The 27,074-nt window shown below is 37.2% G+C and overlaps 2 protein-coding genes across 9 annotated transcripts in view; one reads left to right on the top strand and one right to left on the bottom strand.

Moving 5' to 3' along the window:
* The window catches only part of LCA5L (lebercilin LCA5 like), a 58,167-nt gene extending 52,267 nt beyond the window's left edge, over positions 1-5,900 (bottom strand). For 2 of the 8 annotated variants that reach the window (XR_013482845.1, XM_078146487.1), the window contains exons 1-2: positions 2,633-2,959; positions 804-964 (exon numbers count right to left, since the gene is read on the bottom strand). The gene's annotated coding sequence lies outside the window, so the exon portion shown is untranslated. Of the gene's footprint in view, positions 1-803; positions 965-1,678; positions 2,083-2,632; positions 2,962-5,829 lie in introns of those variants that run through there. The other 6 variants (XM_020973846.2, XM_020973842.2, XM_078146485.1 and 3 more) reach the window with 5 other exon arrangements.
* A 2,143-nt stretch (positions 5,901-8,043) lies between these two features.
* Positions 8,044-27,074, top strand: part of SH3BGR (SH3 domain binding glutamate rich protein) — an 89,223-nt gene continuing 70,192 nt past the window's right edge. Inside the window, exon 1 of the mRNA XM_020973849.2 lies at positions 8,044-8,213. Coding sequence (XP_020829508.1) covers positions 8,169-8,213 — 45 coding nt within the window. The 5' untranslated portion in view covers positions 8,044-8,168. The remainder of the gene's footprint in view (positions 8,214-27,074) is intronic.

Below are 27,074 nucleotides of genomic sequence, written 5' to 3'. Positions count from 1 at the left end.
TTAAATTGAGCTTATCATACATTTAAGTGCCAAGACATTTTTCATATAAACTCATCTAGACATACCTCCCCCATCCTGTACTGGTTAGAGAGTTTACATTTATCCCTATTAAATCTCATCCTATTAGATTTGACTCATTATTCTAGTCTGTGGGGATTTTTCTGATTCTCTCATACAATATGTTAGCTGTTCCACTTAGTTATTCAGTTATTGTCTACATAGTCAAAGCGGTGCACTGAAACACACACACACACACATATATATATATATATATATATATATATATATACATGTATATGAGTATGTATTTGTGTGTGTGTTTGTATATATATGTGTGTATATATACATATATATACATGTCTTTGTGTGTATACACACATCTATCTATCTATCTATCTATCTATCTATCTATCTATCTATCTATATCTATCTATCAGTAAAGTCAGGTAATCTGCATGATTCAGGAAAAATATCCCCTTGAATTGGCCTGTGAAGCCAATAAAAATTACTTATATATATCGTAATGAGTAAAATAATTTATTGATACCATTCCACATTAGCACAAATTTTGCATTGCTCTTTTTTAACAGTATCACCATGTTAAATGAAAAGTGACCACTGAATGAAGGAATATAAAGCTGAACAAAAATCAATCAGCTAGTCAACAAGCATTTGTTAAACCTATTTATTAGGCAGTGTGCTAAGTGGCACTAATATTAGTAGCCTTATAAATTACCATTCTAAATATAAATTCCAAAATAGGCTCATGAATTATTGAAGAGAGACATTATCTTTAAGGCTACCTCTTATCGCAGATGTAGAAACTGCATCTCAGACTTTGGCCAGATTCTCATGTCATCTGTGAATATTATGACACGATCAGGGTTTCCAGATAATCCAGAAAAATGTCTTTTTGTAGGGGTAAGATGGCAACTGGTCTCAAAAAGTCATTTGATGGCAAAAACTGTGTAAGAGAAATGCATTGTAATTGTATCATAATACAGATTACACATACAGCATATATTAATTGTTCTAGAGGAAGAGTGGTATGTTGGATAGAAGGCAGAACTTGGTGTCAGGATGACTTGGGCTTGAATCCTGCCTTATCTACTTTAGTGTGATTTTGGGCAAGTCCTTTTCTGAGTCTGTTTCCTCAGAGCTGTTGAAAATATCAAAGAAGATAATATATGCAAAATACTTTGCAGACTTTAAAAAACAACACAAATATGAGCTACAATTATTATCAGGATCTGATGAAGAAGGAACTGCTAGGCTGAGGGTAGAGGGCAGGCCATTTCAAGGAATAAGAATTAGACTGATGATTTCTCAGCAGAAATAATGTATGAGGCAAGAAATAACCAAATAGAAATTAAAAAAGAAAATGGTCAGGAATCAGATTTCAGGATGGAAAGGAAAAAATTAGGACAGTGAATAAGCAAGTGAGGTAGGGGTGGGAAAGAAAATTCATTTTGTCATCTATACACATTTTTATTATGCACTAGTACATGGCACTGTGCCTCCATGGAAAATAAAATAAAAACATACAAAGTTTTACAAACATAGTTTGTGCCCTTTAGGGCTAACAATCTAGTAGAAGAGGTAAGATGCCTATTTAAACATCTATATGGCAAGGCATGCAGTGAAAAAAATTACTGTAGGAATGCTGAGAAGGACTCACTGGAGTGATCTGGGATGTAGGACCTGGATTTTAATCGTGAGCTGATAATTTTGGCTCTCTGGGCCTTGGTTTCTTCAACTTTAAAACGTGGCGTTGAGCTACATGATTTTTAAGGCTCTTTCCAATTCCAAATCCTATAATTCTGTGATTCACTGAAGGTGGTAATACAGTTGAGTCAGCAAAATAAAGAGAGGTGGGAGAAAAAGAAAAATGCGGTGGTGTGGGGAGAGACAGGATCCCAGTATTCCCGTATTCCAGGCAGAAGAAATCACTGGGGCATAGTTTTGAAATAAGAAATTTTGTTGTATGATAATAGCTAACATTTATATAATCGCTTACTCTGTGCCAGGCGCTTTACATTATCTAATTTAAGACTCACAACCCTGCCAGGTAGGTGCTCCACTTCATGAAAGAGGAAACTCAGGTAAACAGGGATTAAGTGACTTGCCCGGGGTCACCTGAGCTTGGATTAGAACAGGGGTCTTCCTGACTCAGACCACGTGCTATGTCCACTGCAGCGCCTATTTCAGGAGGTTGTCCAGCAGTCTAGATTGGCTGCAACAGCGGCAGTAGGCTAGGACAGGCACTGAATGCCAGGCTGAAAAGTTTGTCTCTCCTAAGCTTTTAAGCACAGCTCTGTAGCAATGAAATGGGTGTTCAAATAATATGAATTTGAAGGGGATGAGGCAGGTGCTTGTTAAAAGAGCCGGGACAAAGGATGACGCGACCGTGAACTTGGGCAGCGAGACCGAGGGGGGATGGGCAGAGAAGGGGCTGTTATCCCGGGGAGGAGTGTCTCCCCCGTATCTCCGGGCTCGGTGTCCCCGGGGCCGGCCGGTAGTAGGGCTGGGGGCATCCGAGGAGGGAGGGAACGAGTCGGGGCCAGGGCGGCTCATTCGGGGGATCTCGCCCCAGCCCCCCGCTCGCGTACCCGAGGCATCTTTTAGGCGTTACCTGCTCTTCCCGTGGCTCCAGAAGCCCTTGTGTTTTCAGTTTACTGTTACCATGGAAACTGCGGAGCGCGACGCCTCCGGGAAGCGGAGGAAGGACTTCCGGGACACCGGCTCTCGGCGGTGCCCCAGGGCCCCTTTCCTCCCCTCCGCGTCCAGGTCTCGAGCGGGTATCAGCCTTAAAGGGCCCGCCCCATCCTGGTCAGGCTGGTCTCCCGAGACCGGGGCGGGGAGCCCTCCGCGCCTCCTGCGACTTCGCCCAACTTTCAGGATGCTGATTTAGCCTCCCTAGGGTCAGGATCAAAAGCTATCAGGGGGCTTTAGGCATCGTCTAATTAGGCCCTCTCCTTTCCAGCTGAGAAAATTGAGACCCAGAGGGCACGTGAATTCCCCAAAGCCGCTCTGGTTTCCTCCGTGCTGAGCTGCCTTCTCTGGCCAGGCCAGCGCGCACCTGGCGTCAGTCCGAGAGAAAAGGACTTCGGGGCGCGGAGACCCGCAATAAATGAGCAGCAGGAAGCCCAGTGTAGAATGAAACCCTGAACCCTAAGGCCCAGTGACCCAGCCTGTTTTCCTAGCATTTGGGAATTTCATATCGCAAAGAATGTTAATAATTACAAATATTAACGTGATTGTCCTACCTTGTGCAAGGCACAGAAATGTATTAGCACCAGCCCTCAAAGAAATGACTATCTAGTAAGGGAAATGACATGCGCACAAACAAATATCACAAGGTAATGTCTGCTAAATTCCCAGAGAGGTCATGGAAGGAGTTGAGGGGGCTGTAACTGGAAGTCCGGGAGGGTTGGGGGTTTCAGAGGAAGAATGCACCCGGAATTTTAATCTAGGAGTCAGTCAAAAAACGTTGCCACTTACCATGTGCCAGGCATATAACTATGGAGCTAGAAAGAAAGTAAAAAAACCATAGCCCCATTCCTCAAGGAACTCACATCCTCAAAGGGGACAGAAAGAATTATGTACATATTAGATATGTGTAAAAGGGAAGTAAGTCGGCTTCTCCCCAGAATCTTTTTCTCCTTTCAGCAATCTAAAGTGGAGTTGGCCATTGTCCATCTTCTCTCTCAAAAGATGAAAGCCCCAAAGAGACTGAATAGCCCGAAGTTGGATCTCTCCTCGTATTCTCAACAACTCTGGTCCTGTCCCCACTAACTCGATTCAAGAAGCATTTATTTGGCACTCTATGCTGTTCTGAGTCCCGGGGAGACAAAAAACGGTGAAAGACAGTGCCCTCAAGGAATTTGCAGTCTAATGGGGGAGAACCACATGCAAACAAATACATACAAAGCAAGCTGTATATAGAATAAATAGGAAACATAGGAGGAAGGCAATGGAATTAAGAGGAGTTGGGAAGGCTTCTTGTAAGAGGTGGGATTTTAGTCGAGCTTTAAAAAGGAAGCCAGGGCAGTAGTTGGAGCTGAGGAGAAAAAGTGTTCCAGGTGTGGGGGACAGCCAGAGAAAATGCCCAGAGTAGAGAAATGGAGTGTTTTGTTAGTGAAACAGGAGACCAGTACCACTGCATTGAAGGGTATGTGGCAAGGGACTGAAGTGTAAGGAGAGTGGAAAGATAGAAGGGGACTAGGTTATGAAGGGCTTTGAATGTCAAATTGAGTATTTCTGCTAAATAAATATATTTGCTGCTAGAGACAATAGGAAGCCACTGAAGTTTATTGAAGGGGGAGAGGGGGTGGTGGGTGACATGATCAGAGTTGTGTTTTAGGAAAATCACTTCAATGACTGAACAGAGAATGAATTGGAGTGGGGAGAGACACGAGGTAGGCAAACTTAGCAGGCCATTGCAGTAATCCAGGCCTGAGATGAGGAGGGCCTGTAATAGAGTGGTGGCAGTGTCCAGAGCCTTAGAGAAAAGGGCGTATACAAGAGATGTTACAAAGATGAAATAGGCAAGTATTGGCAACAGCTTGGATATGGGGGGGTGAGAGGTATTGAAATATCCAGGAGAGTTTAGGGAGAAAGATAGTGAGTTCTGTTTTGGACCTAGCGAGTTTAAGATATTTACTAGGCATTCGGTTTGAGATGTCTGAGTTTAAGATATTTACTAGACATTCAGTTTGAGATGTCTGAAAGTCTTTTGGAGATGAGGGGTTGGAGATCAGCAGAGCAGTCGGGGCAGGAAAGGTAGATTGAAGAATCATCAGCATAAAGATGGTAATTAAATCTGTGGAATTTAATTTGATCTCCACCAATCTGAAGAGAGTCCTGAATCTTTGGGTTCAGGAGCTTAGATTACACATACTTTTTTTTTTCTCAAAGAGCTGCTTGTTAAACATTTACTCTCATTGAGTTTTGAGTTTTTCAGTAACTTTCAAAGACTCTAATAAGTTGTAGAGAAGAGCAAAGAAGGGAAGTACTCACAAATCATATAAACAAAAACCACAAAATCTGGTAAAATGTATAACTTTCTGAAGTTAATTTTGTGAAGTTTGTAATTTTGTAAAAGCTAAAATTTTCTCATGAATAAGGGAAATTTCATAGTGCAATTCAATCAAATCACCCCATCCTTTTTAACTAACAATGTACCTGATACCTTGATGTGGTGACAACACCTCAATTGAATTAATCAAAAACTTTAGACTAAGTGAGAAAAATCCTGAGTCAATTTAGAAATCTTTCAAAGTGAAATAAGGCCATTCAGGCACACCCTGTGGTAATTTGAGTGTCGGGTGTGTGTGTGTTGGGGATCGGGGAAGAGGAGGAGAAGAGAAGAGCCACAGCCACAGCCACAGCCTCAGGCCAGGTCTTGTTCTCTCTTTGTTCAGAGAAGGATGTCATAAACTTCAGACAACTAGAGGATTTGGACATTTCTGTAATCCTAGCAGTGTCCCCCAGCATAGTAGCAGTGTCTATATTAGAGGCTGAAGACAAAGTAAACATACTAACGTGAGATTGCTTCAAAATTCTACAATGAACCTAGCAGAAAACCTGTAACATGCCTAAGGGGAACTTCATGAGTTCCCCACAAAGGGGAGTAAAGGACTATAGCAACCTGGAGCTTTGAATTACCCCTTTGCCAGATGTGCTTTCTAAGTTTGCATTCACTTTCCTCTGGACTCCAGTGGCTCCCTATTACCTCCAGGATCAAATGTAAAATCCTTTGTTTGACTTTAAAAACGCTTCGTAATTTGGGCTCTTCCTACCTTTCCAGTGTCCTTAGACCTTACTTACCTCCACATACTCTGCAATCTAGGCTTCCTTGCTGTTCATAACACAGGACACTCCATTTCCTGACTCCTGGGATTTTTATGGGCTGTCCCTTATGCTTCTTTCCCTCCCCATCTTTGCCTCCTAGCTTCCCTGGTTTTTTTCAAATCTTAGCTAAAGTTCCACATTCTACAAGAAGCCTGTTGCAGTGCTCCTTAATATCTTCTTCCCTGTGAGACTACCACCAATTTATCCTGTATGTATCTTGTTTGTAATTTTAATTTTTTTTGCTGTTGTTTCCCTCTATATGCTGTGAGCTCCTTGACAGCAGGGATGATCTTTTTACCTTTCTTTGTAACTACAACATTTAATAAATGCTAGTTGACTGATTGACTTTGTACATTCCCATGTGGGAGAATGTCACAGACTTCAGGGAGATGTTTTATAACAATTGCTTCTAAAATCTAGTTAAATCTGGTTAATCGTTATCAACTGATAATCATGGGATAAGTGAACCAAATAACCCCCATTGTCTTAGGGATACCCTTGGAAGCCTGAGGGGATATGTAGGAGCTGATTTGTGGGGAGCCAGATCCTGAGTACAAGTTGGGGTTGGGAGAGTGGCTCCGGAGCTTGTGTTATAACAGATTAACAGTTCGTGAGAAAGAATAAAGACCTTTTCTGATCTCTGATTCAGACTCCAAACTCTTGATTTCGGTGTTCACTGTCCCACACTGTCCCACACTCCTTTTGTACCTCATCTGGTATGGAAGTGACCCTGAATTCTTAATGGCTATACCAGTGGAACTTGGGTATAGCTCTTTTTAGGTCCTACCAAGTTGGAAAGGCTTGGAAGTTACCTGATAATGTAGTGGATATTTGTACTGTCCAAAGAACAGCCTAGATAAATTTGGAGAGGCTCTTCATCTGGATGACTAAAGTGTAACACATTTTTATTTATTTTTTTTTAGTGTAACACGTTTTACAGTACATTCATGTTTCACAATTTGTTTAACTATTCTCCAGTTGATGGGCATCTACTTTGTTTCTTAACTATCACAAAAAGTGCTGCTGTACATATTTTTTAATATACAAGGACTTTTTCCTTACTATTGGCTTCCTGGAATATAAGCCTTCCTCAGCAAAATGGGCTATTTATTTTATTGTTCCCTCTCTTATGACTGATAGCCTTCACTCCTTCCTGGAAGCCTCCTAGGGTTATACATAGATGAGCTGAGGGTGGGGGAACTTGTAGATATTATCAGTTAAAAGCATCACATCTGAACCCTGTGCATATTATTTGGGGATCACATGAGACATATAACTGAGATCCTGTTTGTTGTCAATACATATTGAACATTCCCATGAAGTGTTTCTGAAAGAGAAAGGACAGTGCACTAATTTCCTAATTAATCACATTTTCTGGGACTTGACTAAAATTTTGAATAACTGAAAGTTTGTCTTTCTGGAGTAGGCACTCAGCCTGCCTTTTAATTAAATGTAAATTTATATAAAAATAAAGCTTGGATGGAGGCTGTATTATGAACTTTTGATAACTTTGAAATGTGTTATAGATAAAATTTTGAATCATGCCCAAAAGTTTGAGAAGTTATAGAGATTGAATATACTTTTAAGTGACCATATGATGACAGCAGCCTTTCTTGAAACAGTCTTTAAAAAAGTTACTTTAGAAAACAATGAAATGAAATAGCAGTATAAAGCTTGTTAGTTTCCATATTGTAGGAGAAACATATGCAAAGGTGGAAAATTATTGGACTCTGGACACAGGCAAAAAAATAGGTTCATTCAAAAGAATCTTTTCTAGTATGATGAATTTTTTTACATGCCAGGGAATTTAAAATTGTATTATGTAAAAGTGTAGTTAAAATAGTAGTTATTTATCCAAAGATAAATACATATCCTTTAACTTAAATCTAGTAGTAAGACTACCAGTAAGCACAGCCTTCCTCATGACAGTGGAGCTTACTGGGCTTTTTCAACACTAAAATAACCCTCCTTGTCAAGTCCTCCTCCCCTCCATATTTGCATAGTATTTTCTGATTGGTGTATAACTTTCCCTTGCCTTTTAGGGATTATTCCTGGTCAACTTAAAGAGATTTGGATGGGGTCTAATGCAATGTCTACATTTACCAACCAATCATATATTTGCTCAAATAATTCCACAAAGACTCATTAGCCAATGAAGAGAAAAGCCCTAAATGCCTATACTTGTAACAGACAGATTTTCTTACGGTGAAGGGGGAGGGAGCAGCTGCTGCTTCTAGCAGCTCACTTCTTATTTGCCTAGTAACTTTTATTTCACTGAGTATTTTAGAGAGAGATTCTTCTTTCTGACTGTCAAAATGGTTATCAAAGTTTTTGTTGCCACGTCTTCTGGTTCTATAGCGGTGAGTGTTTGATGGCATTTATGAGTCTTTCTTGTGTTTTCTGACTTACAGAAGGGAGTTTGAAGTTAAGAGGCAGTGGGTATGAGGAGACTGTTGGGATTTGGGCATTAGGTTCATGCCTCAGCTATGTAAGGAAAAGGGGTGAATGGGTACTCAGGGGCTCTGCATTTGGGCTGTATTTCTCTTTTATTTTGCTAGACTTAGGAGGAGAAATGTGTGCAATATGTAATCTTAGGTAACTTTATATGAAAGGAAACTTTGAGAAAAGGTTTGCTGATGAAGAATTTCCTATGTTTAGTGGGATTAGCTTTTTGTTGTATTTCTGTCATTGATTTTTCAAGGATTAAACATGTTCAAAATTGCAAATAAATCACACTTGTTATAAAAATATTTGAAGCAGACATAGAAAGGAGCAAAAACCTAAAGCCTAGTTCTCATAATTTAGAATACTTGAGTAATTCAAGTCAAAACAAATATCATTGTAGTAATTTTGCTTAATGAACTTGCAGAAAGGCTTGAATTACAAACCCCTAGTGTACATTTTTCATTTTCCATTTAAAATAATTTAGAATTTTGGTTTTAATCTTGAAACTATGACATTGTCAGACCGGCATGCCAAAAGAAGTTAGAAGTGCTGTGAATATAAACAGGGTTGCAAGTTCAGGGGATTTAAGAGCTGAGAGGAGGTTGTTTCTTTTTATATCCAGTGCCTTGATGATCTCAGATTGCAACTCTGCTCAGCAGTCAGCCATGACTCTGGCTAAACAAACTACTTGCTTTGTGTATGTGATTCTCAACTACAAATACTGCTTCCACCTCGTGAAAATTCAAGTAATTTCCAGAGTGAGAAAGGTGAAACAAAAGAAACTAGATCTATATGCTGTTTAGAACAGTGTTCTCCAAAATGGGGTCAGAGCCCCTCAGGAACCATGGTCTTACTTCAGGAGTTATGGACAAACTCTAAGAGATATGTGATAAACCAATCAGAAGATGGGAAGATCTGTATTATGGGACTTATCTCCCACACAAGCATACCTACTCTTATTGCCCAACCCTCCCTACTCTACCTCCCTCTCTACTATGGAAGCACTTAATCTCTTTCAACAAGGACTCAACGTATCTGTGCCAGCTGTGGGCCTCTCAGAGTAGCTAGGCTACTTCAGAAGCTGTTGCCAAGGAGGCATTGGAAAAATTCTGTCCTCTTCACCTCCACACCGTGGAATGTATCCAAGGTGGGCTCTGTGCTTAGGGATAGTGATCAGTGATTAAGAGCTCTGCCTCTTCCCTTTTCATTTTGGCTGGGGTACCATGAGTTACATAGAATGGGCAGACATGGATGGAACCTGCATTGCAGATCTCATTGCATTAATTATTTTTCCTTTAAAACACACTTCTTTACCAAAATTCCCTAACACTGTTAAAGTCATGACCATCCTTCTGTTCACCCAGATTTTGACAGCCTGTTTCGTCTTTGACTCTTCACTTTCCCCAACCTATATATTCAATCAGTTGCCAAATCTTGTGGTTTCTGCCTCTACATCCTTGATATCAGTCCCTTTTGCTCTGTTCTTAAAGCTACCTATTAAGTTCAGGCTCTCATCATCTCTCCCCTAGGTTGCTACAATAGCCTTCTAATTGGTCTTCTTTCTTCCAGTCTCTCCCTTTTCTAATCCTTCCTCCAAATAACGGCTAAATGATTTTCTTCTTCATTTCTTCCCTAGCCTCAATCACTGAATGGGCATTGCCTTGGTCAAACTGAGACCTGGGAAAGACCTTAGCTTAAAAAAGCCAAGGTCTGCTACTGCATCAGGGCCATCTCCAGTCATCCTGATTTATATCTTGCCACTGGACCCAGATGGCTATAGAGGAGAAAGTGAGGCTGGTAACTTTGCACAGCCCTCCCTCACTTAAATCCAATTCACTTGCAAGGTATGGTATTACCTTCCTGATGCCATGATCCTTTTTTGAGAATGAAGGACAAACATCCACAACAACAAATGATTTTCTTAAAAACCAGGTCTGACCACATCACTCCCCTACTTTGCTATGGAGGGGGTGAAATTCTGAAAAGAAATAGGTCCCTCTAGAAGGTGGAATTGGCTGCCCATCTAGCAGGCAGCTAGCTCTGTCACTCCTCCCCCTATGCTCAGAATACCCGTTTCTACTGACAAGAGCGTTAGCCCAAGTTACAACTGTCCCTGACCTCTTGCTCAGATTTCAGCAGTTGATCTGAATACACTTGTATATTTGTGTGGTGGAGGAGGTAGAGAGCTAAAGTCTGAAGTCATCTGGTTGAGGCTCCACCCTCAGGGAGGGATCTAATTGTCCCTGAGACAGGCTGGCCATGGAGAGTAGCAGGCTGTGTGGGGTGAGGGTGGGGGGAGAAGGGAGAGGGTAAATTCAATCGGTTATAACCATTTCCTTTGGAACTTCATTCCCTCCCTAGCAGATCCCCAGGGGTTGTTGGCTGCAATGCAAATTCATTTTTATGGAATCAAGTATGAATAACTGCCTATCTCAGCCATCTAAAAAGGGCTCCCTGCCTGGCGCCTTTAATAGATTTAGCTGACTCTGCAATAATAAGTCCTCAGCTAGCTCCCCAGACCTTTGGAACTTAGCTGTGGAGATCATCTCAGCATTGGATCCACTAAGCCATGTTCTCAGGTTGCTGTTTGAACTTCTCATATAGCCTTTCCAGTTCCTTGCTGGTGAAGGCCCTTGAACCCCCTGCTCCCTCATGGGAGGAAATAATCTTCCTCTGAAGAGTGGTAATAAGATACATGTGGGGTCCTCTGAATGAATTTGGTTATTACTTTTTGAATTCTGTGAATTATCCCTTTGAGAATTTGGCATAGCATTAAAATTGTTAATTAATTCTGGTAGTATTGTCATTTTTATTGCATTGGCACAGCCCAGCCATGAGCATTGAATGTTCTCACAGATATTTAAGTTTTTCATTATTTCTTTTTTGAAAACTTTTTCTTTTTTAATTTATTTTTTGTTACATTTTAAAAAAAAAATATATATATATATAATATTTTATTTTCCCCAATTACATGTAAAAACAATTTTTAATATTCATTTTTTAAAATTTTGAGTTCCAAATTCTCTCCCTCCTTCCCCTGCCCGCTCATTGAGAAGCAAGGAATTCGATATGTTATATATGTGCAATCATGCAAAACATATTTTCATTTTAGCCATGTTGCAAAAGTGAACACAGATAAAAAACCCAAGGAAAAAACTCAAGAAAAATAAAGTTTAAAAAGTATGCTTTGATTTTAATTCAGACTGCATCAGTTCTTTCTCTGAAGGTGGATAACGCTTTTCATCATAAGTACTTCAGAATTGTCTTGGCACATTGTATTGATGAGAATAGCTAAAATATTCACAGTTGATCATCATACAGTATTGCTGTTATTGTGTACAATGATCTCCTGGCTTTGCTCACTTCACTTTGTATCAGTTTACATAAATCTTCCCAGGTTTTTCTGGAATTATCCCGTTTCTCATTTCTTATAGCACAATAGTATTGTGTCACAATCATATGCCATAACTTGTTCAGCCAATTCCCAAATGATAGGCATACCTTCAATTTCCAATTCTTTGCCACCACAAAAGAGAGCTGCCACCACAAAAGAGAGCTGCCACAAATATTTTTGTATATATAGGACCTTCCCTTTGTTAACCTGAAAGTTTGGTTAAAGAAGGCAAACAAGTTAGGTGATACATGATTATGTAGTTTATTCCCTTTTAGCTAGCGAATCATGTTAACATGGAAGCCAGAATGTGATTCTGACTCAGAGATTAAGCAAATTGAGAGGGGTTTTATACAGTTTAGAGTGATCAGACTCAGGATGTCTGTATTACAAAAAAAAAAAAAGGTATAGCCTCCATATGTTTCTTAACATACAGCATAAAAAAAGGAAGTTACCTAATTGCATAGATTGTAAATACAATAGAAGAATGTCAAAGTAATATAAAAATCATAGATCCAGGATATATGTTTCCTCTACATAACATATGTCTATAGGATACAAAAGAAGGAAAAGTCTCATTAATCAAGAGAGTGTCTGGTCCCAGACATCCTGGGCTCAGTGACGACGAACAGGAAGAATGTTGGTGAGCTCCATCTGGTCCTGAAATTTGCTGACACAGGAAGGGGTGTTTTTAGTTCACTCAGAGAGAAAAAGATTAATTCAGGTTTTTGGGCCTTATTGGGGCTCAATGGATCTTAAATGATTATCACCTTTTTCTTTGATATCTTTGGGATATATACCTGGTAGTGGTATTGCTGGGTCAAAGGTATGCAAAGTTTTATATCTCTTTAGGCACAGTTCCAAATTGCTCTCCAGAATGGTTGAATCAATTCATAACTCCACTGACAATACTTCAGTGTCTCAATTTTCCTATATGCCCTTCAATATTTGTCATTTTTCCTTTTCTGTTATATTGTTTGTACCCCAGAGTTATTTTAATTTGCATTTCTCCAATCAATAGTGATTTATAACATTTTTTCACATGATAGCTTTGATTTCTTCTGAAAACTATGCGTTCATATCCTTTGACTATCTATTGGAGAATGACTTGCATTCTTATAAATTTGACTCATTTCTCTATATATTTCAAAAACAAGGCCTTTATCAGAGAAATTTTCTGTAAATTTTTCCCCCATTCCCTCCCAGGGACATTTTAGTGAAAATACTGAGATTTCAGATGAAAAAATACCACAAGCATCCAGAAAGAATTCAAGTATGGAGGAGCTATAGAAGGCAAAGGATATAGGCTTACAGCCAAGAATAACTTACTCAGCAGAACAGAGTATAATAGTACAGGGGAATGAATGGCTCTTTAATGAGATAGAGGAATTCTAGACATTCCTGAGAAAAAGATCAGAACTGTGTTGAAATTTCAAGTTTCAAGTTCAAACATAGTAGTTAATAGAAACACAAAAAGGTAAACATGAGAGAACAATAAAGGACTAAAAAACGGTATAAACTATTTACATTCAAATATGGAGAGATGATACGTGCATACCCTCTGAATCCTATCATCATGAGAGGTCATGGGAGTGTCTAATTAGACAAGACCTGGCAGTGGTTCTGTTATGTCTTGATGATCTAAAGAGAAGAATAGAAAGAGAGGGGCAGAGGAATCTGCAATGATGAAGGAGATGGTTTCAAAGAAACCTGAGAAGATACTTGTGAACTGATATGGAGTGATGTAAACAGTCAGGAGAACAATTTACACATTTTTTCCCTTTTAATCTCCTCTTTGCTATCTCTTCTCTAAATTGAGAATTTGTTTTGCTTATGCCTAACTCCTCCCTGAATCTACCCTTCTTCTTATATTACATTCTTCCCTTTTCCTATTTATATCTGTGTCACTGTTGGGGTGAATGCATTCCTGTGCCAAACTCTGTGTGTGTGAATTCTGCCCTCTTTTGGCCAGTTCAGATGAAAGTGAAGTTCAAATGATGTCTGCTTTCCGATTCCTTCCATGTTTGTATATTGTTCCCCCATCTTTCCTCCTATTTTCCCCTATTTATCTTTTCTCTCCCCAACCTTTTTCTTTTTTCTTACAGTATCTTAAAACATAACAAAACTATTTGTAGGTCTTCTGTTTTGATTATCTCTATGAGCCCTTGTGACATTCTGGTTCTAAAAGAATCCTTTTAGCAACCTTCTTCCCCTACTTAAATTGTTAACAGTTCATCTTTATCAAGTCCTTGTATTCTTTTATTTTTCTCTTGATTTCTATATTTATATTTCAGAGTTCCTTTTCAACTCTTGTTTTTTCCCATTAGGAATGTTTGGAAGACCTTTATTTCATTGAAGATCCATTTCCCCCCCTTTAGTATTATACTCAGTTTTACTGGGCAAATTATTCTTGGCTCTAAGCCAAGATAGTTTCTAAGTATTGTTTGATTCTGATTGTGTTTCCTTGATATTTGAATTCTTTCTTTGTGGCTGTTGGCAGTAATTTAAATTTTATATTGAAGCTCTGTTTTTTTTTTTTTTGTTTTGGTTAGGCAATGGGGTTAAGTGACGTGCCCAGGGTCACACAGCTATTGTAGTGTTATGTGTTTGAGGCCGGATTTGAACTCAGGTCCTCCTGAATCCAGGGCTGGTGCTCTATCCACTCCACCACCTAGCTGCCCCCTGAAGCTCTGTATTTTGGCAACGATTTTCTCAAAAGTTTTTGTCTTGAGGCTTCTTTCAGGAGGTGAATAGTGGATTCTTTGTATTTTCATGTCTGAACAATTTTCTGTAATGATTTCTTAAAATATTTTTATCCAGGTTCTCTTTTTGGTTCTGGATTTCAGATAATTTTATGATTCTTGAGTTCTCTCTCCTTGATCAGTTTTCCAGGTCAGTTTTTTTTAATATGATGTATCTTATATTTATAATATCTTAATATGATGTATCTTATATTAATATGATATATGTATCTTATTTTCTCAATCCTTTGACTGAATTGTTTTTTAGATTCCTGTTTTCTTTTGAAGTCATTAATTTCCCTGTTGTCCATTATAATTTTTAGCAGTTTGTTATTAGAACAAAGTTTTCTTTAACTTCTTCTTTAGCTATTAATCTATGCATCTCTTTAATTTCTTTTATAATTTCTTTTTTTTAAACTCTTACATCATTTCTTTGAAGAATTCTAATTGTTCTTGGGGGAAAGATGTTTTTTCTTTGAAACTTTGATTATAGAAGTTTTTGAATCATTGCCTCTTCAGTTTGTATCTTAGTCATCTCTGGCAGCATAAATGTCCATTTGAAAAACAACAACAACTCATTTTTGTTTTTTTCTTTCCAAGGAAACTGAGCTCAACATTGATATGGGGCCCTTCACAATAACTGTCCTGCCCTTGAGAGAGATGTCAGCATTTTCTGGGATGTCAGCAGTCTGATTGCTAGAATGGTCTTCATTCTCATCATGAACAGGCCAAGGAAAAAAAAAGTTTGTTTTTAAAAGCTATTTTTTGGGACAAAGGAAGGATCAAAAAAGGGGTTAGACTGTTTTTTTGAGGAGGATGAGTCAGTGATACCTAGATGATGGACAAAAGCTCAACTATTGCTCAACTATCATTTATGTTTTCTCTGCCAAGGAGAATAATCTTTGGATTTAAGAGAAAAACACTAAAAAAAAGGGAGTTAATACTGAATATAAAAAAGGAAATATTTAAAATGCACCTATTAGTAAATTCAAAGTATTGATTCATAAATGCTTTAAAAACTGGTAGGTGTTGAACCACTATCAGTGATCCTTAAAAGATAATGAGAAGGTATTTTTGGTTTAGAAATGGCCAAATCTTGTCCTACTTTAAAAAAAATAGTAAAAGCATGGATGGCATTTGAAAACTGTAGGCCAATACAGTCTACTTAGATTCCTGGCAGATTTCTAGAACATATTAATAAAATAAACAAGCATGTAGACAAGGAAGTGGTTATTACAGAGACCTAGCATAGCTTCATTAAGAACAGATCATGCCAGAATAACCCTCTTTTATCAGGGTTACTAGACTGGTAGATATAGGTGAATGTTGTAGATGCAGTTTATCTACATTTTATTTTTTAAAAATAAGGTTTATTGATATTTTAATTTTTACATGACAGGCATTTTTGGATATTGCTCCCTTCTCCTACTTCTCCATTCCTCCCACCTCCTCTCCCTAACATTGAGCCCTCCTTTGTAACAAATGAAAATAACTGATGGTGACAACAATGTCTGCTTCTGTAGACCTCCACCTCTCTTCTGAAGTGGGAGGTATGTTTTGTTATCTCTTCTCTGGGACCAAGATTGGTCATTACGATTACCTAGAGTTTGATTTCTTTTTGTTATTCTTTTTGTTTTTAGTCGGTCTACATTCTTTTCTTGGTTCTGTTTTCTTTACCCTTTATCAGTTCATAGAAGTCTTCTCATATTTTTCTGCATTCCTCATATTCACCATTCCTTACTGTCTATCATTCCTAATGTTCAGCCATTCTCTAAGCAATAGGTATCAACTTTGTTTTCAGTTCTTTGATATCACAAAAATAATATTTAGATACACATCAGGCCTTTATTCCTGCCTTTGATTCCTTTTAGGATATATGCCCAATAGTGGGATAGCTAGGTCAAAGAATATGAATAGTTAGTAGCTTTTCTATCATAATTGCAAATTGTTTTCCAAAATTGTTGGACCAATTACAGTTTGCCAATAGTCTATTAGTGTGCCTATCTTTCAATACTACCCCTTCCCAAGTTGGTTAGTTTGTTTTTTGTTATCTTTGCCAATTTGCTAAGTGTGAGATGAAACTTCAAAATTGTTTTAATTTTTATTTTTTCATGATATTAATGATTTGGCATATTTTTTTCTTATGGTTATTGATAGTTTGCAGTTCTTGATTTTAAAACCATTTTGTCATGTCCTTTGGTCACTAATCTATTGGGAAATGGTCCTTGGTCTAATGTATTTGTGTTAACTCCATGCATATATTTTAGCAAAGCATTTGACAAAAATCTCTAATGCTATTCTTGGAAACAAGATGAAGAGATATGGATTTGGAACCATTGTTAACATGAACAATATCTATTTGAGGTGTGTGGTGAGGGCAAGGGTGCAGGAATTGTTAAGTTCTGTGGGTTGACTTGTGTATTCCTGACAGAGTGTGGTGGCTGGTAGCTATAGGGATACTGATCAAGCATGTTAGGGATTATGGATTAGCCTTCTCTGTTAGTTGATTAGATTGTTACCTTATTGGATTCTTTGTGTCTTATAGCAAACTTTAGCCCTTGGGCCAAATCTATCCATTGCATATTTTTGTGTGCCTCTGAGCTAAGAATGATTTTTACATTTTATCAATCAATCAGTAAACATTTATTAAGTGCTTACTATGTTCTAGCACTGTGCTAAGCACAAGGGATACAAAAAGAGGCAAAAAGACAGTGTCTGCCGTTATCTATTTGGAGATACATGCAAATAATTATATACAAATCAAACTATATACAGGATAAATATGAAATAATTTAGCAGAGGAAAGGCCCTAGAATTAAGACAGGTTTGGAAAGGATTAATGTAAAAGATGAAATTCTAGTTGAGACTTAATGGAAGCCAGGAAATCAGAAGGCAGAATTGAGGATGGAGAGCATTTTAGGCATGGAGGACAGTCAGAAAAAAATGCCCTGAGCAGAGAGATGGAGTGTCTCATTTGTGGAACAGCCAAGAGGCAAGTCTTACTGAATTGAATACATGTCAGGGAGTTAAGGTATAAGAGGACTGGAAAGATAGCAAGGGGCTAGGTTATGACGGTCTTTAGCAAAGAAAGCCTTTGGTATTTCTTCCTGGAGGCAATAGGAAAGCACTAGGGTTTATTAAATGGGGTGTGCATGTGTGTGTGTGTGTGTGTGTGTGTGTGTGTGTGTGTGTGTGTGTGTGTGATGATCAGACTTATATTTTAGGGAAATCATTTTAGTGCCTGAATGGAGAATGAATGAGAGTGGAGAGAAGCAGGCAGACCTACAAGCAGACTGTTGCAATAATCCAGGCCTGAGGCGATGAGGGCCTGCACCAGAGGGGTGGCAGTGTCAGAGGAGAAAAGGGACATATACAAGAGATACTGCAGAGGTGAAATCAACAAGCCTTAGCAATAGCTTGGATGTAGGGGTTGAGGATAGTGAGGAGTAGAGGATAACTCCTAAATTAGGAACCTGAGGGACTGAGAGGCTAGTGTTGCCCTCTACAGTAATAGAGAAGGTAACAGGCAGGGACAGTTTAGGGAGAAAGATAATGAGTTCTGTTTTGGACATGTTTAGTTTAGTATGTGTATTGTATGTCCAATGTGGGATGTCTGAAAGGCAGTTGGAGATGTAAGATAAATAATGCTTTATGCTTAAAAGAGTAGGACTAATGAAGGTAGATGATAGGCCTTTCTGCAGTAGCAGTCAGAGTCTCCCTACAGCTGAGTCCCAATTGATCACCCTCACTCTCTGAAGGAACCAGATCTTGGCCAACCCTCATGGTCTAAGAAAACGGAGAGTAGCAGCAAGGACTTAGGGAAGGGAGTTCGCAATTCTGGACCTTTTGAAGGGAAAGGACTGAATGTTTTCATCAAGAATCCCATAAAAAATCAAAAGAATCATAAAGATAGGCAAAAAACAAAAGAAGAGAAATAAAAAAAACATTCAGAAAAGGAACCAGGTGAGTCATTTGCAAAAAAAGAAAAAAAAAGAAAAAGGAATTTCAACTCAAAATCCCTTGAGGAAGATGAAGATATGATAAATTCTGCATGTCTCCCTGAAAAGTCAGTAGAGCCATGCTAGGAACCTACCAAATGGTTCAGAAGAGCCATAAAAAACTAAGTCAAAATATGGTAAAAAAATTAGAGCTTTGAATTAAGAAATAAGCCAGTCTAATGAGAGACTAGTGAATTTAGTACAAAAGACAAATGGAATTGAAATGTAAAGTCACAAAGACAGAAAGAAAAATAATAAAATAAAATAAGTAACAAAATTGGAAGAATGCATCAAAGTTAAAATATTTGAAGACCGAATATGAAAAAAATAATCTAAAGATTATAGATCTGCAAGAAAAATATAATGAAACCAGAATACTATAGTTTAAAAATCATCTATAAAGATTGGAAACATACTACAGTACAGATCTAGAGAATTCACAGAAAACCATGAAAAAGAAATCTTGACTTTAACTCATCAAGAATTATTGTAAGTTAAATTTCTGAACTATAACTTCAAAGAGAAATTTTTGTAGTCAGCAAAGAAAAATTCTTCAGATTTGAAGGAGAACCAATCATAATCATAATCAGTACAGGATTATTCCATGCTTACATGAAACCAAAGGAAAAAATTACAATATGGTATTCCAAAGAGCAAAGTGGTTCAGTTGACTGAGCTTAAGCACCTAATGAATAAAACAATTGGGATGCTCAGAAGAAGGGAAGAATTCTATTCATTCCCTCAAAAGAATCCAGAAGTAAGTGGGGGTAGTCAGTACTCAAATTCATCCAAAAAGGAAGTTAAATACTTTCAGATAGTAATGTGAAATGTTAATTTTCTTGTATACAGGGCTAGTCAAGGATTGTAATGTGAGGTGATGAGAAGACAGAGAAGGAATGGTCAGACAGATAAGAGGAAAGCAGAAGAGAGTAGTGTCATGAAAACCCAGAGAGGGGGGTGAATAAAGGAATGTCAAATGCAGCAAATTGGTTAAGATGGATTAGGACTGAGAAAAGCTAATCAGATTTGACAATTAAGAGATCAATAGAATTGTGCCCCACAAGGTAGTAAACTGCATATGCGGTGTAATCTTGCTACTCCACACCTAGGCCTAAACCACAGAAAAAGCAAAGAAAGAGGAAAAGGACATAGTACAAAAAAGGAGACAAAACAAAATATTTATAGTAGCTCTTTTTATAGGAACTCTAAACTGGAAGCTGATGTGTCTACCTTTTGAGGAATGGAGAAATAAATGATGCCCTCTGTTGTAATGGAATATTATAGTGCCATAAGAAATGCAATAAGTAGACAGTTTCAGGGGAAACCAGGAAGACGTTCATGAAATATTGCAGAGATAAGTAAGCCAAAATAGCAGAACAATTTACACAATGACAATAACATTATAAAGAAAAACATTTTTGAAAGACTTTAGAATTGTGATCAATGTAGTGATAGATCATGAGTTCAATGGTGATGGATTGAAAATGGAGAATAAGACATATATTTTTGCACATGGCCAACATGGGAATTTGTTTTGCTTTATTATACATATTTGTTATGAGTTTTTTTTAAATGCTTAATAGGGCTAATGGAAACAGAAAAGAATAGAAGGAATATCAGAGGAAGATACAGATATACAGGACAGTTTTGAGACTACTATGTTGAATTTTGTTGTATACTTTTAAAAACCTATAAACTCTACATAGTAGAGATTTGTGATTTCATATACAATCATCTTTATTCTCTTTTTCTTTGTGTTTGTAGATGACTATGTTCATTCATGTTTTTATAGTTCCTAATAATAAAAATTATTTAAAAAATAAGAAATCATAGGTAACTTTGGAGAGAGCAGTTTCAGTTGAGTGATGAGATTAGAAGCCAGATGGCAAAGGGTTGAAGAGTGAGAAGAGTGGAAGTAGAGACAATGAGCTCAGACAGCTTTTTCTGGGAGTTTGGTGAGCAAAGGAGGAGATACAAAAATATCCTGAGGAAATGGTAAGGCCTAATGAAGTTTTTTTTTTTCCCCCAATGAATCATAGTTTTGAAGAGAGGATAATGTAGTATCCAAAAAGGATCAGGAGAAGAGGGAAGAGAAAAAGAATGAGATCAAGATTCCTGTGTTAAGGTTATAGAATATTTCCCGTTGGACCCCTCTAGCATAATTTTACATTAGCATTCCTGGGAATAGATTCTTGGTAATCCTAGAGGGGTAAGGACACAATCCTTTAATGGAGAAGCTTCCAAATCTAGTGTTATCCTCTACATTAAGGGATAAGAGGGGCTTGGAATATGATATTTTGGAGGGCAAAGGAAGTAGGATTACAATCAAGAATCCCCTACCCAGAAATATAATTCTAATTCTTCAGGGGTTAAAAATGGATATTCAATGAAATAGAGGACTTTTAAGCATTCCTGATTAAAAGACCAGAGCTGAATAGAAAATTTGGCTTTCAGGTGCAAGATTCAAGAGAAGCATAAAAAGATAAACAGAAAAGAGAAGGCACAAGGGACTCACTAAGGTTAAACTGTTTACATTTCTACTTGTGAAGATACTTGTAACTCATAAGAACTTTCTCATTATTTGAACAGTTAGAAGAAGTACATATAGACAGAGGGTACAGGTATGAGCTGAATATGAAGGGATGATATCTAAAAAAATAAAATTAAGGGGTGAGAAAGGAATGCACTGGGAGAAAGGAAAAGGGAGAGATAGAATGGGATAAATTCTCTCACATAAAAGAGGCAAGAAAGAGCTTTTACAGTGAAGGAGAAGATAGAAGAGGTGACGGGGAATGCTTGAACCTTGCTCTCATTTGAATTGGCTCAAAGAGGTAATAACATACAAACTCATTTGGATACAGAAATCTATCTTGCAGGAAAACAAGAGGGGAAGGAGATTAGAGAAGGGGGGCAAGACTCATAGAAGGGAGGGTAGATTAGAGGAGGCAGTGGTCGGAAGTAAAACACTTTTTGAGAAGGGGGAGGGTGAAAGGAGAGAGAAAATAGAATAAATGGGGGAAATAGGATGGAGGGAACTACAGTTAGCAATCATAACTGTGAAAAATATTTTTAAGCAAGTTTTTCTGATAAAGGCCTCATCTCTCAAATATGTAGAGAAATGATTCAAATTCATAAAAGTCAGAGCCATTCCCCAGTTGAAAAATGATAAAAAAAAAATGAACAGGCAGTTTTCAGAGGAAGTAATCAAAACTATCTATAGCCATATGAAAAAAATGCTCTAAATCACTATTGATTGGAGAAATGCAAATGAAAACAATTCTGAGGTACTGCCTCACATCTGTTAGATTGACTTATAGGAAAGAAAAGGAAAATGAAAAATGTTGGAGGGGATGTGGGAAAATTGAGACACTAATGCATTGTTATTGGAGTTATCAACTGATTCAGCCATTCTGCAGAGCAGTTTGGAACTGTGCCCAAAGACCTATAAAACTGTGCATACTCAAAACCTATCCCCAAAGAGATAAAAAACAAAGAGGAAAAGGACCTATGTGTACAAAAATATTTATAGCAGTTCTTTTAGTGGTGGCAAAGAATTAGAAATTGAGGAGATTCCCATCAGTTAGGGAATGGCTGAGCAATTTGTGGTATAAGGTTGTGATGTAATACTATCGTACTATAAGAAATGATGAGGTAGATGCTCTCAGAAAAACCTGGAAAGATTTACGTGAACTGATGCAAAGTGAAATGAAGAGAACCAGGAGAATATTTTACACAGTAACAGCAATACAGCAATCCAAGAGAACTTTGAAGGATTTGTCATGTAAAATGCTACCTATTCCCAGAGAAAAACTGATGAGGTCTGAGTACAGATTGGTGCATACTTTTTTAACTTTATTTTTCTTGTTTTTTAAAAAAATTTTTGTGTATGTTTTCTTTTACAGCATGACTAACATGGAAATATGTTTTGCATGACTACACATGTATAACCTACATAAAATTGCTTGCCTTGTCAATGAGGGAGTGGGGTAGAAGGGAGGGAGAGAATTTGGAACTCAATTTTAAAAATGAGTGTTGAAAAATGTTTTTACATGTAATTGGAGAAAAATAAAGTACTAAATAAAAAAATAAAAAAATCTTGTGTTATCCTGACTATGGCTCTATGATATTTGAATTGTTTCTTTCTGGCTGCTTGTAATATTTTCTCCTTAACCTGGGAGCTCTTGAATTTGGCTATAATATTTCTGGGAGTTCTTATTTTGGGAACTCTTTTAGGAGGTGACTGGTGGATTCTTTTAATTTCAATTTTGCCTTCTGGTTCTAGAATATCAGGGCAGTTTTCCTTGATAATTTCTTGAAAGATGGTATCTATTCAGGTAGTCCAATAATTTTTAAATTATCTCTCCTGGATCTATTTTTCAGGTCAGTTGTTTTCCTATGAGATATTTCACATATTCTTCTATTTTTTCATTATTTGATTTTGTTTTATTGGTTCTTGATGTCTCGTGGATATCAAGAATTGTTCAATTCTAATTTTTATAGTTTTTCTTCAGTGAGCTTTTGTACCTGCTTTTCTATTTGGCCAGTTTTACTTTATGAGGAGTTCTTTTCTTCAGTGAATTTTTGTACGTCCTTTTCCAATTGGCCTATTCTTTTTTTTTAAGGTGTTATTTTTCCTCAGTATTTTTTGTGCCCCCTTTCCCAAGCTGTTGACTCTTTTTTTCCCCATGATTTTCTTGCATCACTATCATTTATTTTCCCAATTTTTCCCCTGCCTCACTTACTTGATTTTTAAAATCCTTTTTGAGCTCTTCCAGGAATTATATTAAAGTTGGGTTTTTCTCCCAGGGTGAGGTGGGCACTGTCCCAAGCTTCAAGTTTTTTGTGTAGCTAGGTCTGTAAACTCTCAAACTTCCAAGGTGGTATGATCTAAAGAGAGATGGGTTCACTACTCTCCTAGCCTGTGCTCTGGTCTGTGAGTGACCACAAGCAGTCTTTTCTTCACTGGAGCTGTGACCAGGGTACCCACTCCTCTGGAATTGCAAACTTTGGTGTGTTAGTACTCCTTCTTACCCAGGAACTGTGACTCAGGGCTGTCACTCAGATACAAATATTGGCTACGCAATTGGCTCCTGCACCCAGTGCTAGCAAACGGACCTCTGTAATCTCCTGGCCAGTTGTCCAACCCCTTTTACCATTTGTTGGCTGAGAGTTCTGAAGTAACCACTACCACTGTTGATTCAATACCTCACAAGGCCTGCTGCTGGTTTGCTGGGGTGCAGCCTATGTTGTTATGCCTGCACTCTACTCTTACCCTGGTGTGATAGACTTTTTCTGCTCACCTTCTAAGTTGTGTTGGGCTGAGAAATTGTTTCACCCTGCCCTTTTGTAGGTTCACTCTAGAATTTTTTGAGCCCTCATTTAAAGTTGTTTGGAGGGGAATTTGGGAGAGCTCAGATAAGTCTCTCTGCTTTTTCTCTGCCATTTTGGCTCTGCCCCTCAGGAAGAAAGACTTAAGAAAAAGCTGACATGCCAGTGGGTTACCTTGATCATATCCCAATCCCCAGCTTAGAACATTTGAGACTTAGCAAATTCTTCCTTGGGAGAAATGCTAGGCTCTATCTCTTGGTTGAGCTAAGTTATCTTGTTCCCAATGGGAGAGCTCATTCATTTTCTGTGTTGTCTAGTATAGTCTCATCTTTATTACTCTCTCTGATTTCTATTTGATATAGGCTTGGATAAATAGATTTATTTGCTATTTACGTCCTTTGTGGAACTGGCATTTAGTGGGAAGAGAGTTAAGCCATGGATATGTAGTTTTAGGTTCACCTTCCCTCTTAAGGTTAGCAATCAGAAGCTAAGTTTGAACCTAAAAATTATTTCCCATAGACTAACAATATTTAGGAGGGCAAATAGATATATAATTCTAGTCTGGTGCACTTTTTCTCTTTGAGGAGAGTAGAGGGGCCAACCTCACCGCCACAACATTCTGCTTCCTTTCCTGGGAGAAATTAGTCTCTCTTGGAGAATGATAGCCAGAGGAAACTCTAGAGATAATTGGTCATGTCTTCCTTTGAGCCACATTTAGAAAGACCCATGTGAAGATATATAACCTACGAGGGCAGCACATAGCACATATATACCCCATTCATAGTATTAATAAAAAACCAAAACAAACAATAAAAAACTGGAAGAAACAGTAAGAACAATTATATACAGAAAACATAAAGTATATGGGCATTAAACTATGAAAGCAGACATATTTACGTGCAATTATTTGTATATATTGATATTTTTTCCCTGAATGATTTATTTTCTTTTCTCTTTATTTTTGTTACATTTTCAGTGCTAAACTGTCTCCTTCCCTCCCCACCCTGCTAGAGAAGGCCACCATTTGACACAGATTTATGAATATATGTAAAACCATACTATGCATAGTTCTATTTATCAGTTCTTTCTCTGGAGATGTATAGCATCTTCCTTCATAGGTCCTTTATAGTTGATTTGAGTGTTTATAATACTCAGAATAACTTGGTTGTTCACAGTTATTCTTCTAACAATATTGCTTGTTACTACATACAAAATTCTCCTGGTTCTGCTCATTTCACTTTTCATTATTTCATGCAAATCTTTCCATGTTTTCCTAAAATCAACCAGCTCATCATTTCTTACAGCACAGTAGTATTCCATTAAAATCATATATCACAACTTGTTCAGCCTTTCACCAGTTAATGGGCATCCCCTTAATTTCCAGTTCTTTGCTACCACAAAGATAGCTGCTATAAATATTTTAAAACATATTGGTTCTTTTCCTTTTCTACTGATCACCTTTTGAAACAGACCTAATAGTAGTATTGTTGGGTTAAAGGGTCTACACAGTTTTATAACACTTTGGGCATTATTCCAGATTGATATCCAAAATAGCTTAACCAGTTTACAATTCCACCAAAAGTGTGTTAAGATTCCAATTTTTCCACATCCCCTTCAACATTTGTCATTTTTCTCTTCTATCATGTTAGCCAATCTGATAGGTATGAGATCATATCTCAAAGTTGTTTTAATTTGCATTTCATTAGTCAGTAATGATTTAGAGCATTTTTTCAAATGACCGCATAATATAGTTTTGATTTCTTTTCCCAAAAACTGCCTGTTATTATCCTTTGACCATTTATCAATTGGAGAATGACTCATGTTAGAAATTTGACAAAATTCTCTATATATCTGAGATATGAAGCCTTTATCTGAGAAACTGTCTATAAAATGTTTCCCCCTAGTTTTGTGCTATCCTCCTAATCTTGGCTACATTAGTTTTATCTGTATAAAACCTTTGTAATTTCATGTAGGCAAAATTATCCATTTTATATCTTGCAACGTTATCTCTTGTTTATTTATTAATTATTGTCCTATCCATATGTCTGATAGGTAATGTTCTAGTTTTCTTCTATTTCTCTTTATAACTAGGTCATATATCCATTTTGACCATATGCTGATAAATGGTGTAAGAAATGGTGTAAGATATTGATCTATACCCAGTTTCTGCTAGACTGCTTTCTAGTTTTCCCAACAATATTTACCAAGTAGTATATTCTTATCTCCAAAGGTTAAATATTTACTTTTGTCAAATACAAAGTTATTATAACAATTTACTACTATATACTGTATGTCTACTCTGTTCCACTGATCAATTTTTCTTTTTCTTAACCAGTGCCAGATAGTTTTGATAATTACTGCCTTATAATACAGTTTAAGATCTGGTATTGTTAGACCTCCTTCCTTTTCCTTTTTTTTTTCATTAATTCCTTTTATATTTTTGACCTTTGGTTTTTCCAATTGAATTTTGTTATTATTATTTCTAGTTCAATAATTCATTTTGTAATTTAATTGGGATGTCATTGAATAAATAGATTAGTTTAGGTAGAACTGTCATTTTTATTGCATTGGCTCTGGCCACCCATGAATAATTAATATTTCTCCAATTATTTAAATCTGAATTATTTGTATAAAATGTGTTTTATAATTATTTTCATGTAGTTCTTACGTTCATCTTGGCAGGTCAACCTCCAGGTATTTTATGCTGTGTATGGTTATTTAAATGGGGTATCTCTTGCTATCTCTTATTGCAGATGTTTTTTGGTGATATGTAGAAATACTAATGGTTTATGTGAGTTTATTTTATATCCTTGCTACCTTGCTAAAATTATTAATTGTTTCAACTAACTTTTTAGTAGAATCTCTAGGATTTTCCAAGTATATCATCGTACTGTCTACAAAGAGAAATAGTTTTTATTACGTCATTGCCCATTCTGATTCCTTCAGTTTATTTTTCTTCTCTTATTGTTATTGCTAGCATTTCTAACACAACATTGAATAATATTGGTGATAATGGGCATCCTTGTTTCACTCCTGATCTTATTGAGAAGGCTCCTAGCTCATTCCCATTACAAATAATGCTTGTTGATGGTTTTAAGTGCATGCTTCTTATTATTTTAAGGAAAAAATCGATTTATACCTGTGTTTTCAAGTGTTTTTAATAGAAATGAGTGTTGTATTTTATAAGTAGCTTTTTCTGCATTTATTCATGTAATCATATGACTTTTTTACTTTTGCTATTGACTTAATCAATTGTGTTAATAGTTTTCCTCATGTTCAGCCATCCCTGCATTCCTAATATAAAACCAACTTTGGCAC

The sequence above is a fragment of the Phascolarctos cinereus genome, unplaced genomic scaffold, assembly GCF_003287225.1.
Source record: "Phascolarctos cinereus isolate Bilbo 61053 unplaced genomic scaffold, phaCin_HiC Scaffold_726;HRSCAF=1367, whole genome shotgun sequence".
Lineage (NCBI taxonomy): Eukaryota > Metazoa > Chordata > Mammalia > Diprotodontia > Phascolarctidae > Phascolarctos > Phascolarctos cinereus.
This window is presented reverse-complemented; position numbering and strand designations above follow the sequence as displayed.